We start from the raw sequence: 12,185 nt of genomic DNA on the forward strand, positions 1-12,185 counted from the left end.
AGAGAGAGAGAGACCGTATTGGCCCGAATATAAGCCGCAGCTTTAAAATTTGAGGGTGAAAAGGAAAAAAATACCCGAATACAAGCTGCTCTCTTCCTCGCTGCTCCTGGCTGTGTACTGGGGGGGGGGGGAGCCGAACTGCGTTGCTAGTGGCCTTTCGCCTTCCTCGCTCTCGCCCTTGCTGTCCTTGGGGGAGAGGATGGGGGACTACGCATGGGGCGGGTAGCCGCTTTGCCGCGCTCCTGGTGCTGTTTGCCCCATGCTCCTGGTTGCATACCGTAAGGTTGCAAACATAAGCCACACTTTAACTTTTCACGGTCGGAATTTGGGGGGAAAGTGCGGCTTATATTCAGGCCAATAAAGTAGATAGATAGACAGATAGACAGATAGCTAGCTAGCTAGCTAGCTAGATGATATAGAGGACACAAGGTGAAACAAGGCTGAATGGGGATTTCCCAGCCTCCTGCCATCTTGTGCTCTCCAGATAGTTTGGGCTACATCTCCCCTCAACCCCAGCCAGCATGGATGCCAGCTCCTCAGAGGCCACATTCACACCCTATAGATAAAGCATATGAAAAAGAACATGGCCTCCCCCCCAGAGAACCTTGGGAACGCTAGTTGGGTTAAGGGTGCTGAAAGTCGTTAGGAGACCTCCTCTTCCCCTCAAAGCTGTCTGCACAAGAAGTGAAACCATAAAATCATAAATAAAACCAGTAAAAGACCACCATTTAAAACAGTGGTTCTCAAACGTTTTCAGACCACCAGCCCCAGTGCCCCCTACCCTATAAAAAGGGTATTCTTTGGAACAGAGGTTTGCATGACCCATTAAGGAAAATAACAACAGAATAAAATTAGAGGTGGAAAGGCATGGGGGAAAACTAGAAATTTTTTGGGGGGGGGAATCAGATTTTTCCCCCAAAGTTGTTTTTTTCTGGAAAAATTGAAAGAAAGAAAAAGTGTATGACATATTCAAACTATATCAAACTGCTTTTTTCAATTTTTCTGGGAAAAAACAGCTTTGGAAAAAACCTGAAAAAAACTTGATTCCCTCCCCGCCCCCATTTTTCCGGGTTTTTTCCCCAGGCCTTTCCATCTCTAAATAAAATTCAGAACAGAACAGTAACAAATTCCAATGAAAGCTATTTAGTGGAATTAATTCAACAAAACTGAGGAACTTGATCCAGGGACACCAGCGTTTCAAGGTCAGATAGTCATTGACGCCTCCAGCACACACCCCCTGCCACCCCCTAAGCCTCTTAGCACATCCCAGGTGATCCCACTGTCCCCCCCCCCCCAGGGGAGTGTGGTACCATCCACTTTGGGAGCCACTGATTTAAAACCTTCAAAAGATTAAAACCAGCGATAAACTGAAAACATTCACCAACGTTCCACATCTCAAGGTAGGCTGAAGACCGTCCCTGCTGTTCTTACCTGCCAGGGCAGGGTGCACTGGGCCAGTGCCATTCAGGTTCTTGACTGGAAGGGCAGGAACCCTGCAGAGAGAAACAAAGGAGAATGGATGGGCGTGATCAGACTGTTGACATTTCCATTCCACCTTAGGGGCAGAGGTGTGGAATTGTTGTGTGTCACATGCCTGTTTACATTCCAGCACAGCTTGCTGGGAACTTCTGTTGTGTATAGCTTTTGCTTTTGGCTGTTCTCTCTGAGACGGCGCGCGAGAGAGACGACATGTTTCTTTGTTCTGATTTATGATTAATAAATCTGTAGTTGTATTATGCTTCCACAAGGCTCACGCCTATTCTGTGTGCGCAGTTTGATCTGCTGATAGTGTGACCTGGCTGAGTAAGCCTGGGTTGCTGATTTATGTCGGAGCAGAACTGATGGTCTTTGCAGCGGGACGGCTGGAAGGAGACGGCCCAGCCGGGGCTAGCCAGCTGGCCTCCCAGCCCTCTGCATGCCAACACATACTTCTCATAAACAGCAACTGCAGGCAAATAAGTATCTACTTAACATCTACTTACATTCCTGTACTGCGGGGGGGGGGGGGTTGGACAGGTTGACCCTTCAGGTCCTTTCCAACTTTTCAGTTCAATGATTTATTTATTTATTTACAACATGCAATTGAATTCAAACAACAATCATAATCCTAAACATATAGGATCCCCTGAATCCTTAGACTTCCCTCCATCCTTCCACGGTTTCCATTATCAAACTTTTTCTACTGCATCATATAACTTCTCCATTTTTCTTTAAAATCCATTTTTACTTTAGTTTTTTATACATTGCAAGTGTTGCTATCTTCCTGCCAAAGTTTTTAGTTGTTTACAGCATTCTCTTAAACAACTTATAAATCCCCCCCCCCCAATTCCTTATTAAAGTTTCTATCTTCTTGGTTTCCTGATTTTCCTGGTCATTTTTGCCATTTCGGTTCAGTTCTATGATTCTAAGTTTGCATCATTATCAGGGATGCAGTTCCATTAAGAAACACAGGGCTGCAATCCTATGGCCACTTATTAATATTAGGGTTGTTGTTGATTTATATCTATCCCGTATATTTTCTCTGACAGGTACTTGAGACAGATAAAATAGGAACAGCTACAAACATAGGAGGAGATAAAGCATCGAATAATAATAATAAACATTAATAGAATTACAACTCTCCTTTTCTTCCTCAGATCTATTAAAATATACAAATCATTACAATATAAACAGCACAGCACCAGCCCTTTCATTGAAAGCAGTTCATTCACAAAAGCATGCAGAAATAAGAAGGTCTCCACTTTTTCTGAAGATTTCAGGTTCGTATGAAGGAATACGGTCTTTCAGATAGCTTGTAGTGCTTTATGTTGCAGTGTGCCACACTGAACTCTATTACAGTGGTACCTTGGGTTACAGACACTTCAGGTTACATTCGCTTCAGGTTACAGACTCCGCTAACCCAGAAATAGCACCTCGGGTTAAGAACTTTGCTTCAGGATGAGAACAGAAATCGTGCAGCAGCGGTACGGCGGCAGTGGAAAGCCCCATTAGGTAAAGTGGTGCTTCAGGTTAAGAACAGTTTCAGGTTAAGAATGGACCTCCGGAATGAATTAAGTACTTAACCCGAGGTACCACTGTATTAGTGTTGTTGTTATTGCTATTTGTCAGGGAACTGCCATCGGAACAGGGAAGGAAGGTAGAGGGGCCGTTGGGATACAGGCATCCTCCGAAAGTCTTGTGAAGCAGTTCTTCCTGCGGTGGAGAAAGCCACGCCTCCAGTGGGGAAGAGGGAAAGGGATATGGGGGTGCTGCTGTGAGCCCCAGCACCACTCCTGGTCAAGCCTGCCAGGAGGGAAACACGCCTCTTCCATTGCCAACCTTGCACAGAGGGGTAAAGCGCATAGAAGGAAGAAAAAGGCTGGGGGTGATGAAGTTCTTATGTTGGGGACAAAACTGGAAAAAGCCACTCCCGGATTCTGTTAGCGATTGAGGCAGACATGAACTTTGGAGTTCTGCACTGTAAATAGTTTTTGCACCAAATAAAACCTGTAAAAAACAGGTCGGAGTCCTGCCTGGTTACTCATGAGCAACCACCCCTGCCATCTGACACTATTCTTATTATTTCTATCATGCCCTCCCTCCCCAAAGGAGTCTAGGATTGCAAATAGATCAACAATAAAATAAAAGGCATTCTAAAAAGAATTCAAAACATTTAAAAAACAATTAAAGGCATCCTAAAATAAAAGAAAGCTAATTGGCAGCATGGGTTTTAGCCAATTAAGCAATCAATTAAAAATGCATATATTTGCAAATGAATAAAACAAAAATTCTGAAGGGGGAGGCATACTTTTCTTGCTTTCATTTATTTAAACACATTTCCAAACCACTTGAAATTTTCACAAATATCTGCTTGAAATTTTCACAAATATCTGTTTGAAAATTGCACAAATATCCATTTGAAATTTTCAAAAACATCCACTTGGAATGTTCAAAAAATCAACATAAAATAGCAACATAAAAGTAATAAATAATATCATTCAAACAAACTAATTAATAAAAACTAAGATAAGGCAGTAAAACACTAGTGCAAAAGAATGGAAAATAAACAATAATAGGGTCCAATCTTATGGGCCAAGGGGAAAAATATGTCTTTCTTTTTTTTAACAAGAGATCTCAATCAACTGATGGTTTGAACTTGAAGTATAGATGATACTGTCTTGAGCCCTGAATGGAGTAAAAAAGAAGAAGTTTGGGAACCATTTATTTCTATACTGACAGGCAGAAGCATCCCAGGATTTCAGGCAGGAAACTCTCCCAGCCCTACCTAGAGAAGACATTGGGGATTGAACCTGGAACCTTCTGCACACAAAAGCACATGCTCTCCGCCTGTGAGCTACAACCCTTCCTGGTGACATTTCATTACAGGACTCATTTCTGATCGCCGACAATATTTCCTGCGCAGACAACTACATTTTGCGGTCCAAGGATTGAAGAAATCAAAGCACTCCATATAACAGTTCATCAGTAACACATAGAGACCGATCTTATCAGAGAATTGTATTATTAAAGGTGGGTGGCAGATGAGTCAGAGGGGGCGAAGGGTTACCTATGGGCACTCGGTGAGCCTATGGCTCAGCTGATATTTCAATATTTGGCGGGGGGGGGTAACTGCTAACTCCTCAGGGGACCAATTTTAGTGCTCTAGAATTACCGCATGAAGGTTAATCCAGAGGGGTGTCCCTGCTGTGATAAACTTGCAAGGGAATTGGGAGGAGGCGAATAAACATTTGGATGAAGACCGTTCAGTGACAGACCTTGTCAACATGACAGGAAGGCAGAAGGCTTAATTAGAGGTTTCTCTAGCTCAGCATTGTCTACACCAGGGGTCAGCAAACATTTTCAGCAGGGGGCCGGTCCACTGTCCCTCAGACCTTGTGGGGAGCCAGACTATATTTTTTGGGGGGTGTGTGTATGAATTCCTATGCCCCACAAATAACCCAGAGATGCATTTTAAATAACAGCACACATTCTACTCATGTAAAAACACGCTGATTCCTGGATTTAGAAGGCAACTGGGCCGGATCCGGCCCCTGGGCCTTAGTTTGCCTACCCATGGTCTACACTGACTGATAGCATCCCTCCAGTGTTTCAGGCAGGAATTCCTCCCAGTTCTACACAGAGATGCCAGGGATTGAATTTGGCGTCTCCTGCCTGCAAATCAGAGGCTTTGCTACTGAGCTACAACACTCCCCCTAAACAAACATTAAGATTTTAGTCCTTATGCTTCCTCTTCTTTGAAAAAAGGCTGCATTAAAGAGGGACATAGGAGGACAGACCATTGGCTCATTTGACTCAGTCCTGCTCACACGGACTGAAGTTTAAAACAGGTGCCTCTGCCAGCTTCTACCTGCCTTTCACCTGTCTTCTGAAGCTGCCTTCTATTGAGCCATGCCATTGACCCATCTAGCACACCAGGATTTCAAGCAAGGAGCCATTCACATGCCCAGAGATGCCATTGGAGACTGAACCCAGAACCTGTGCAAAGCAGATGCTCTACCACTGTTCTGGGACCCTTCCCCTATCACAGGAGGAGTCTATTGCACAGAGTCAGACCATTGGTCCATGCTGTTCTGACTATCTTTGCTTGCTTGCTTAAATCTGTTTGCTCGCTTGTTGTCTTGGCTATAACCAGCATTTGGCTGGCCAACAAGATTTCAATCCTGATTTCAATCTGGCTCAGTATTGCTCAACACTGACTTCCAGAGGCTCCCCAGGGATTCAGTCAGGGGTATTTTCGCAGCAGTAGGGATGCAGGTGGTGCTGTGGTCTAAACCACAGAGCCTCTTGGGCTTGCCAATCAGAAGGTTGGTGGTTCGAATCCCCACGACGGGTTGAGCTCCCAGCTGTCCCAGCTCCTGCCAACCTAGCAGTTCGAAAGCACGCCAGTGCAAGTAGATAAATAGGTACCACTGCAGTGGGAAGGTAAACAGTGTTTCCGTGCGCTCTGGTTTCCGTCTGTGCTGGTCCCGGGGGGAAGGTTACCGTTGGCGTAGTCAAAGTCCGGTCCTGGGTCACTAGCCTGGAAACAGTTCACAAGGAGCGGGGCGAGGTCCGAAGCAGGAAGCCGGGCAGGGACAGGAACACTGGAGGGTCAGGTCTGGGTCCGGGCAGGAACAGGTACTCAACAACGACGTTGCTCCCGCAACCTGGGGCCGGGCTGACTGGCCTTTATCTTCTCTGAGGCCAGGGGCGGTCCCGGCCCCCAGGAGACCCGCCTCTCCTGGCCTTAAGGCGAGCTCTCCTCCTGGGAGAAACCAGTTCCCTTCGCCTCTCTGCCCTGAGCCTCTGAAGTTGAGAAGAGGCTGAAGGGTTACTGGGACCAGGGGGAGACTCACCTGTAGGCACTGAGTCCTCAACCACCTCTGGAGCCAGAGTGGATTCACCTGGTGCCTGCTCCTGAGGATCCGGCACAGGTGCAGGTGCCTCAAAATCAAGGCCCTGCCCCAGTTCAGCCGGCCCTGGAGGCGGGGACTCCTGTGCAGGCTGGGATTCCTCCGGTTCACTCTCTGAATCGGATTCCCAGGCCATCACACCGTTACAGTGTTCCGCTGCACCAGAAACAGTTTAGTTATGCTGGCCACATGACTCAGAAAGTTGTCTGTGGACAAACGTCGGCTCCCTCGGCCTGAAGCAAGATGAGTGCCCCAACCCCATAGTCACCTTTGACTGGACTTAACCATCCAGGGGTCCTTTACCCTTTTTTACCTTTCCCCAGCCCTATCTGAGGATTTTATTTATCTCACAAATTTGTAAACCACTTCACAGTGGCCAGTGAAGTGACGCACAAAAATAAAACACACAAAGAGAAAGGAAACAAATTCTAAAAACAACTAAAACCTTTCCTACAAGCACAAATAGAACCATTCCTAGGGATTGTCTCACTTCAGGGAAAGCCTTCTTAAACAAAAAGCATCTTCTGTAGGCACCTAAATATCATTATTGTATATTGGATTTCTGTCTAATTTTACCCAGTAACTGATTCTAGAGGGCAGGAGCTGTAACCCCAAAAGCCTGGTTTTTGGTATAGACTATGTGCATGTCTGGGGCATGCTGGACTCTCAGCAGTGCCCAGGTAAGGAGAGTCATTACCGAGGAGGGATGTGTGGGGGAAAGTTATCCAGAGATTGAACCTGGGACTTCCTGCATGCAAAGAAGATGTTCTGCCACTCCTCACAAAAGCAGCAATTGGCCATGGCGGGATTTGAACCCACATCTACACGCTGCATCCAAACTCACCTGATTGCTAGCTTGGTCTTCATGGCTCCTTCCTACGGCTGTCTCTCCACCTCTTTGAGAAAGAAAACAGGCTGGGCGGCCCCTCTAGGTTGGGATTAGGAGACCAGCAGGTCAGTCGGTTTAAGAAAGGAGCATAATCTCCTTCTGAAAGTGACAGAACAGCGCAGCTCCTCTGTCAGTGGCTTCAAGGCTTTGTAACGCATCAGTGGGTGGATGAAAGGGGGGGGGGAGGCCAACCGCTGATAATGGATGGAGATTACGAGGATGGGGTGGTTTTTCACAGGTGGGTGGAGCTAGGAGAGCAGACGGCAAAAAAGGTGGAGCCTTTTCTGGCTATAGGCAACAATTCTGCCACATGCCAGTCCCGCTGATCTGAATGGGGTGGCAGTGGTTTAGGCACTTGCATAAGTCTCACCTGCTCCAAAATAAATTGGCCTTGGAAGTGCTTAACTGGGAAAGGATCGTGCCCTATATATCTGCTTTAAAAGTTGCAGTCTGTTTTACCACACATATACAAATCTGAGAAAAATACAGGCTGATAGATAGATAGATAGATAGATAGATAGATAGATAGATAGATAGATAGATAGAGAGAGAGAGAGATTAGATAGATAGATGATAGATAGATAGATAGATAGATAGATAGATAGATAGATAGATAGAGAGAGAGAGAGAGATTAGATAGATAGATGATAGATAGATAGATAGATAGATAGATAGATATAGATAGATGATAGATAGAATAGATGATAGAGATAGATAGATGATAGATAGAATAGATGATAGAGATAGATGATGATGATAGATAGATCCGCATTGCTAATGACTATTAGTATTTAGAAACCAGACTACTGGCTCAGTGGCTGAGGGGGTCAAGGAACGTTCATAAACATTCCAACTTCTCAGAAGAAATTTGCAGCCACGAGTCCTACGTGACTTTCCACTTCTTGCTACGTATCTCACTTGTGTCAGCTGCACAGATTTAGATGAAACGTAGTACCGTGATGTGTGCCAGCTTATAGCCCAGTCCCAGAATGTTGCCTTGTCTGGGGTAATCCTATAAGGAGAGCTATTTATGTCACCTGCCTGTAGTCTTCAAGGCTCACATCGGAATATACCCCCAGCAGAGTGCTCTACTGGAGAACAGGCTCCTTCAACACCTATGGATGCACTTGGTTTTCTGGGGCATGTCTCTAATAAATCACTAGTTCCATTTTGCCTCAGGCAGGGGTTATCTGCATGCAATAGGCCGGCCTTCTCTGACTGCCAGCTACTCTCCGACTACTTTTAAGACCTGGTCTCTAATGCTTTAGCTGGAGATGTCAGGGACTGAATCTGAGGCCTTCTGCGTGCAAAGCAGCCGTCCAGCCAACAGCCCCTCCCACTAGGGCAGGGGTGGGGTGCCTTCTGCGGCCCACATGCCAGTGGTGGGCAGGGCCAGGGCTAAAAGAGATGCAACTTTTGCCTTTGTGCATAGGCTAGTTTCTACACAGGCTCAACCCCCCAGCTCTGCATCCTTCATCCAGAGATGCAGGAGGCATTGTTAAGAGTTTGCGGACTCCTTCTGCAGCTCTAGGCAAAAACACTCAGAGTGCAAAGCAGGGACAGTGAGAGGTGTGGCCAGGGAAGAGGAGGCGTGGCCAGGGAGAATTACAAGGGCCAAACAGAGAGGCCTGGAGGGCCAGACTTTCTGGTCGAAGCCACGTGGGTACTTAGCAACTTGTCTTGTGCTCCAGGGTACCATTTAAGAAGGGTGGCCCTTCCCTTCGTTCAGAATCTGAGATACAGTGGTACCTCGGGTTAAGTACTTAATTTGTTCCAGAGGTCCATTCTTAACCTGAAACTGTTCTTAACCTGAAGCACCACTTTAGCTTATGGGGCCTCCTGCTACTGCCGTGCCGCCGGAGCACGATTTCTGTTCTTATCCTGAAGCAAAGTTCTTAACCTGAAGCACTATTTCTGGGTTAGGGGAGTGTGTAACCTGAAGCGTATGTAACCTGAAGCGTATGTAACCCGAGGTACCACTGTACTCTGCATACAGAGCATGCGCACAGCTGCTGAGCTACGGCCCCTCCCTGAACTCACAAGCGAAAGCGCTTGGAAACCAAAGCCGTGCACATGCTGCACTTCCAATGCCCTGGAGCCGACGTTCCATTTTGAAGCGTTGTTGACAAATGCGTTGACATGTTTATAATAACAGGACAATTATAGGCTGTTTCTGTTTCCCCACTCCCTGCTGTATCTCTAGTATCGCATTTCTGTGTCTTGGAGTTAGACACTCCGCTCTTCTGCTCCCAAATCAGCAGGATAGATGCTCATGCAGAGTAAACAAAGTCAGGGCATAACAGAGAAAGAGGAAATGATGTGTACTCCTCTCTCTCTCTCTCTTTCTCTCTAGGTGGGGAAATTCAGTGACCCCGGCAGCCATCATGCTCAATGGTCAAGGATGTTGGGAACTGGCTGGAGTCCCACAGCATCTGAAGGGCAGCCCTGATCTTTGCAATCGCAGTGGGAGCCTCCCCTCCCCCATGAGGTTGTGTGGTCACCTCACAGAATTACAATTCCCAGAGTTCTCTGGGAAGAGGGACTGGCTGTTAAACCACTCTGAAAATAGTAGCTTCTCTGGGAGAGAAATACAGTGGTACCTCGGGTTACATACGCTTCAGGTTACATACGCTTCAGGTTACAGACTCCACTAACCCAAAAATAGTGCTTCAGGTTAAGAACTTTGCTTCAGGATGAGAACAGAAATCGTGCTCCGACGGCACAGCAGCAGCAGGAGGCCCCATTAGCTAAAGTGGTGCTTCAGGTTAAGAACAGTTTCAGGTTAAGAACGGACCCCCGGACCGAATTAAGTACTTAACCTGAGGTACCACTGTAGTGATCTGCTAACAGCACCTGTAGCAAACTACAGCTCCCAGAATTCTTTGGGGGGGGGGAAGCCACAACTATTTAAAGTGGCATTGTAGTGTTTTAAATGAATGGTGGGAGTGTCTCAAATCCCTTAGTGGCACCACTGAATCTGACACCAGCAACCAACCTTGATTCTGCTATCACTAAGATGGACAAGCAGCGGAAATTCAAACCACACCTCTTGCAGATTTGGCAGCCGTTTACTGGCACTGATTTGCCTATGAAGCACCCTGATAAAGAATAGAATGTTTTAAGAGCAGGTGCAGAGTCCATTTTGCAGCTGCTCCTGAGAAAGTTCAGCCACACATCTAGGATTAGGGTATAGTCAGTGGGTGAAGGGGCAAGCTTGAACCCTTAACATATCTCCCCCCCTTTTTAAAAGTAAATCTTTATTGGTTTAAAATGCAAACATACAACGAAGGTAAGTATTGAAAAGTTAAATACAAAAAAAAAAGAAAACATCAAGACATAAAAGTAGGAAAAACATTTAAAAGACAAAAAAGAAAACAAGAAAAAGAAAAAGAACCAAAAATTTATACAAAATCATGTGTATCAAATAAAAGTTTCTGCATAAAACTTCCAATCGTTTTCATTATACTGTTTCTGTTGTCATGGTTTTATCGCACAGCTTTACTTTATACCCTTTTTCATACATTTCACTAGAGTATTTGTTTCATTTATTTTTGTTTACAAGTATCATTCAAGTTCTGCTAAGATGATATCATTTTTACAATATAATCTTATATACTCCTTAAATATTTTCTATTCTCCATATGTTTTCTGATTTTTGACGAATCTCTTCAGATTAATCCAGCATTAAGCTCAGCATTAAGCAGAAGGCATTAAGCAGAAGGTCCCGGGTTCAACCCCTGGCCATCTGCAGCTTGGGAATGCCCCCTGCAGGAAACCTGCTCCAGTCAGTTAAGACAAGATGGACCAATGGTCTGACTCAGTTTAAGGCAGCCTCCTTATATTCCCCAACCCAAACATTCTCTTTTCATCGAAAGGAACCAGAGGTCCCTGGCCCTAACGTCTGACAGCCTGGGGGTTAGCCCATATAAAGTTTAACCTGCCTGGCCCCTCACTAGAATAGCCATTTACAGGATCACCCTACCTGTCCGTGGGCATCTCAAACTCCGCAGGTGAGGAGGCTCTCTTCCCTGATGTGCGAGAAACTACTGTACCCCAGCAGTAAAAGCAAAAAATAATAATAACAAAATAAAACGCAAACTCACGAGGAGGAAGGAAGCTCATGCAAACTGCAGCCGCAGCTCAGCACACAGATGGTTTTGTTGGCTGTTCGTGGTGTGATTGAGATCCGCTGCAAAGGTGTTTGTAACCCACGTGCCCATTTTAATTCTGCTACTGACTCGTGGGCCAGCAGGGGGGGCCACGATATGCAGCCCATTGATGCCCCCTCCCGGAAAAGCTTAAGCTGGGAGGGCTGGTAAGAAATGTGGCCTGGGAAGGCGGTGTGTGGCCAGGGAGGTGGCACAGCCATGTGGGGAGTGTCCAGAGGACCAGCTAAAAATGTCTGATGTTCTCTAGCCAGGGACTAAATAAGTCTTTCAAAGCAGGTTTACCCCAAATTTCTGTGTCCATTGACCCTTCAATGAGCTTGTCAAGCTCTCACCAGCCCAGATTCTTAGGAATGTAAGTGGAATAAGAAATATAAATGCATAATCAGGTTTATTTGTCATTGATCAACATGACTAAGAATCATAAAATGTCAAAAAGTCATTGGCAAAGGAAGTACGCTCTGTACATGCCCATGGCTTTGATTTCATAAGTTCGTTGTTCCTAATTATTTTTTTCCACACTATGCCTCTTCAAGCCCAGACCCCTATTGACCCTGAGGTTTTTATTAACCCCTGGCAGAATCAGATCAAATCAGTATCAACCGTGATAGGATACCCTATTTTAGAGCATTTTGAGGTGAAAGAAATGGACTCATTTCCCTGGAGACTTCAAATGGTTAGATTAACCAGCCTTAGAGTGCAGCGTTGACATAATTTTTTTTAAAAAAATTCAAGTTT

At 45.7% G+C, this 12,185-nt stretch overlaps 1 protein-coding gene across 3 annotated transcripts in view; it reads right to left on the reverse strand.

Annotated features, from left to right (window-relative positions):
• Window positions 1-12,185, reverse strand: part of DTX1 (deltex E3 ubiquitin ligase 1) — a 72,366-nt gene that overhangs the window by 15,766 nt on the left and 44,415 nt on the right. For all 3 annotated transcript variants that reach the window (XM_083478664.1, XM_083478665.1, XM_083478666.1), the window contains exon 4: window positions 1,432-1,493. In XM_083478664.1, coding sequence (XP_083334790.1) covers window positions 1,432-1,493 — 62 coding nt within the window. The remainder of the gene's footprint in view (window positions 1-1,431; window positions 1,494-12,185) is intronic.

This window comes from Podarcis liolepis (assembly GCF_965112155.1).
Source record: "Podarcis liolepis genome assembly, chromosome: 15".
In the NCBI taxonomy this organism is placed as follows: domain Eukaryota; kingdom Metazoa; phylum Chordata; class Lepidosauria; order Squamata; family Lacertidae; genus Podarcis; species Podarcis liolepis.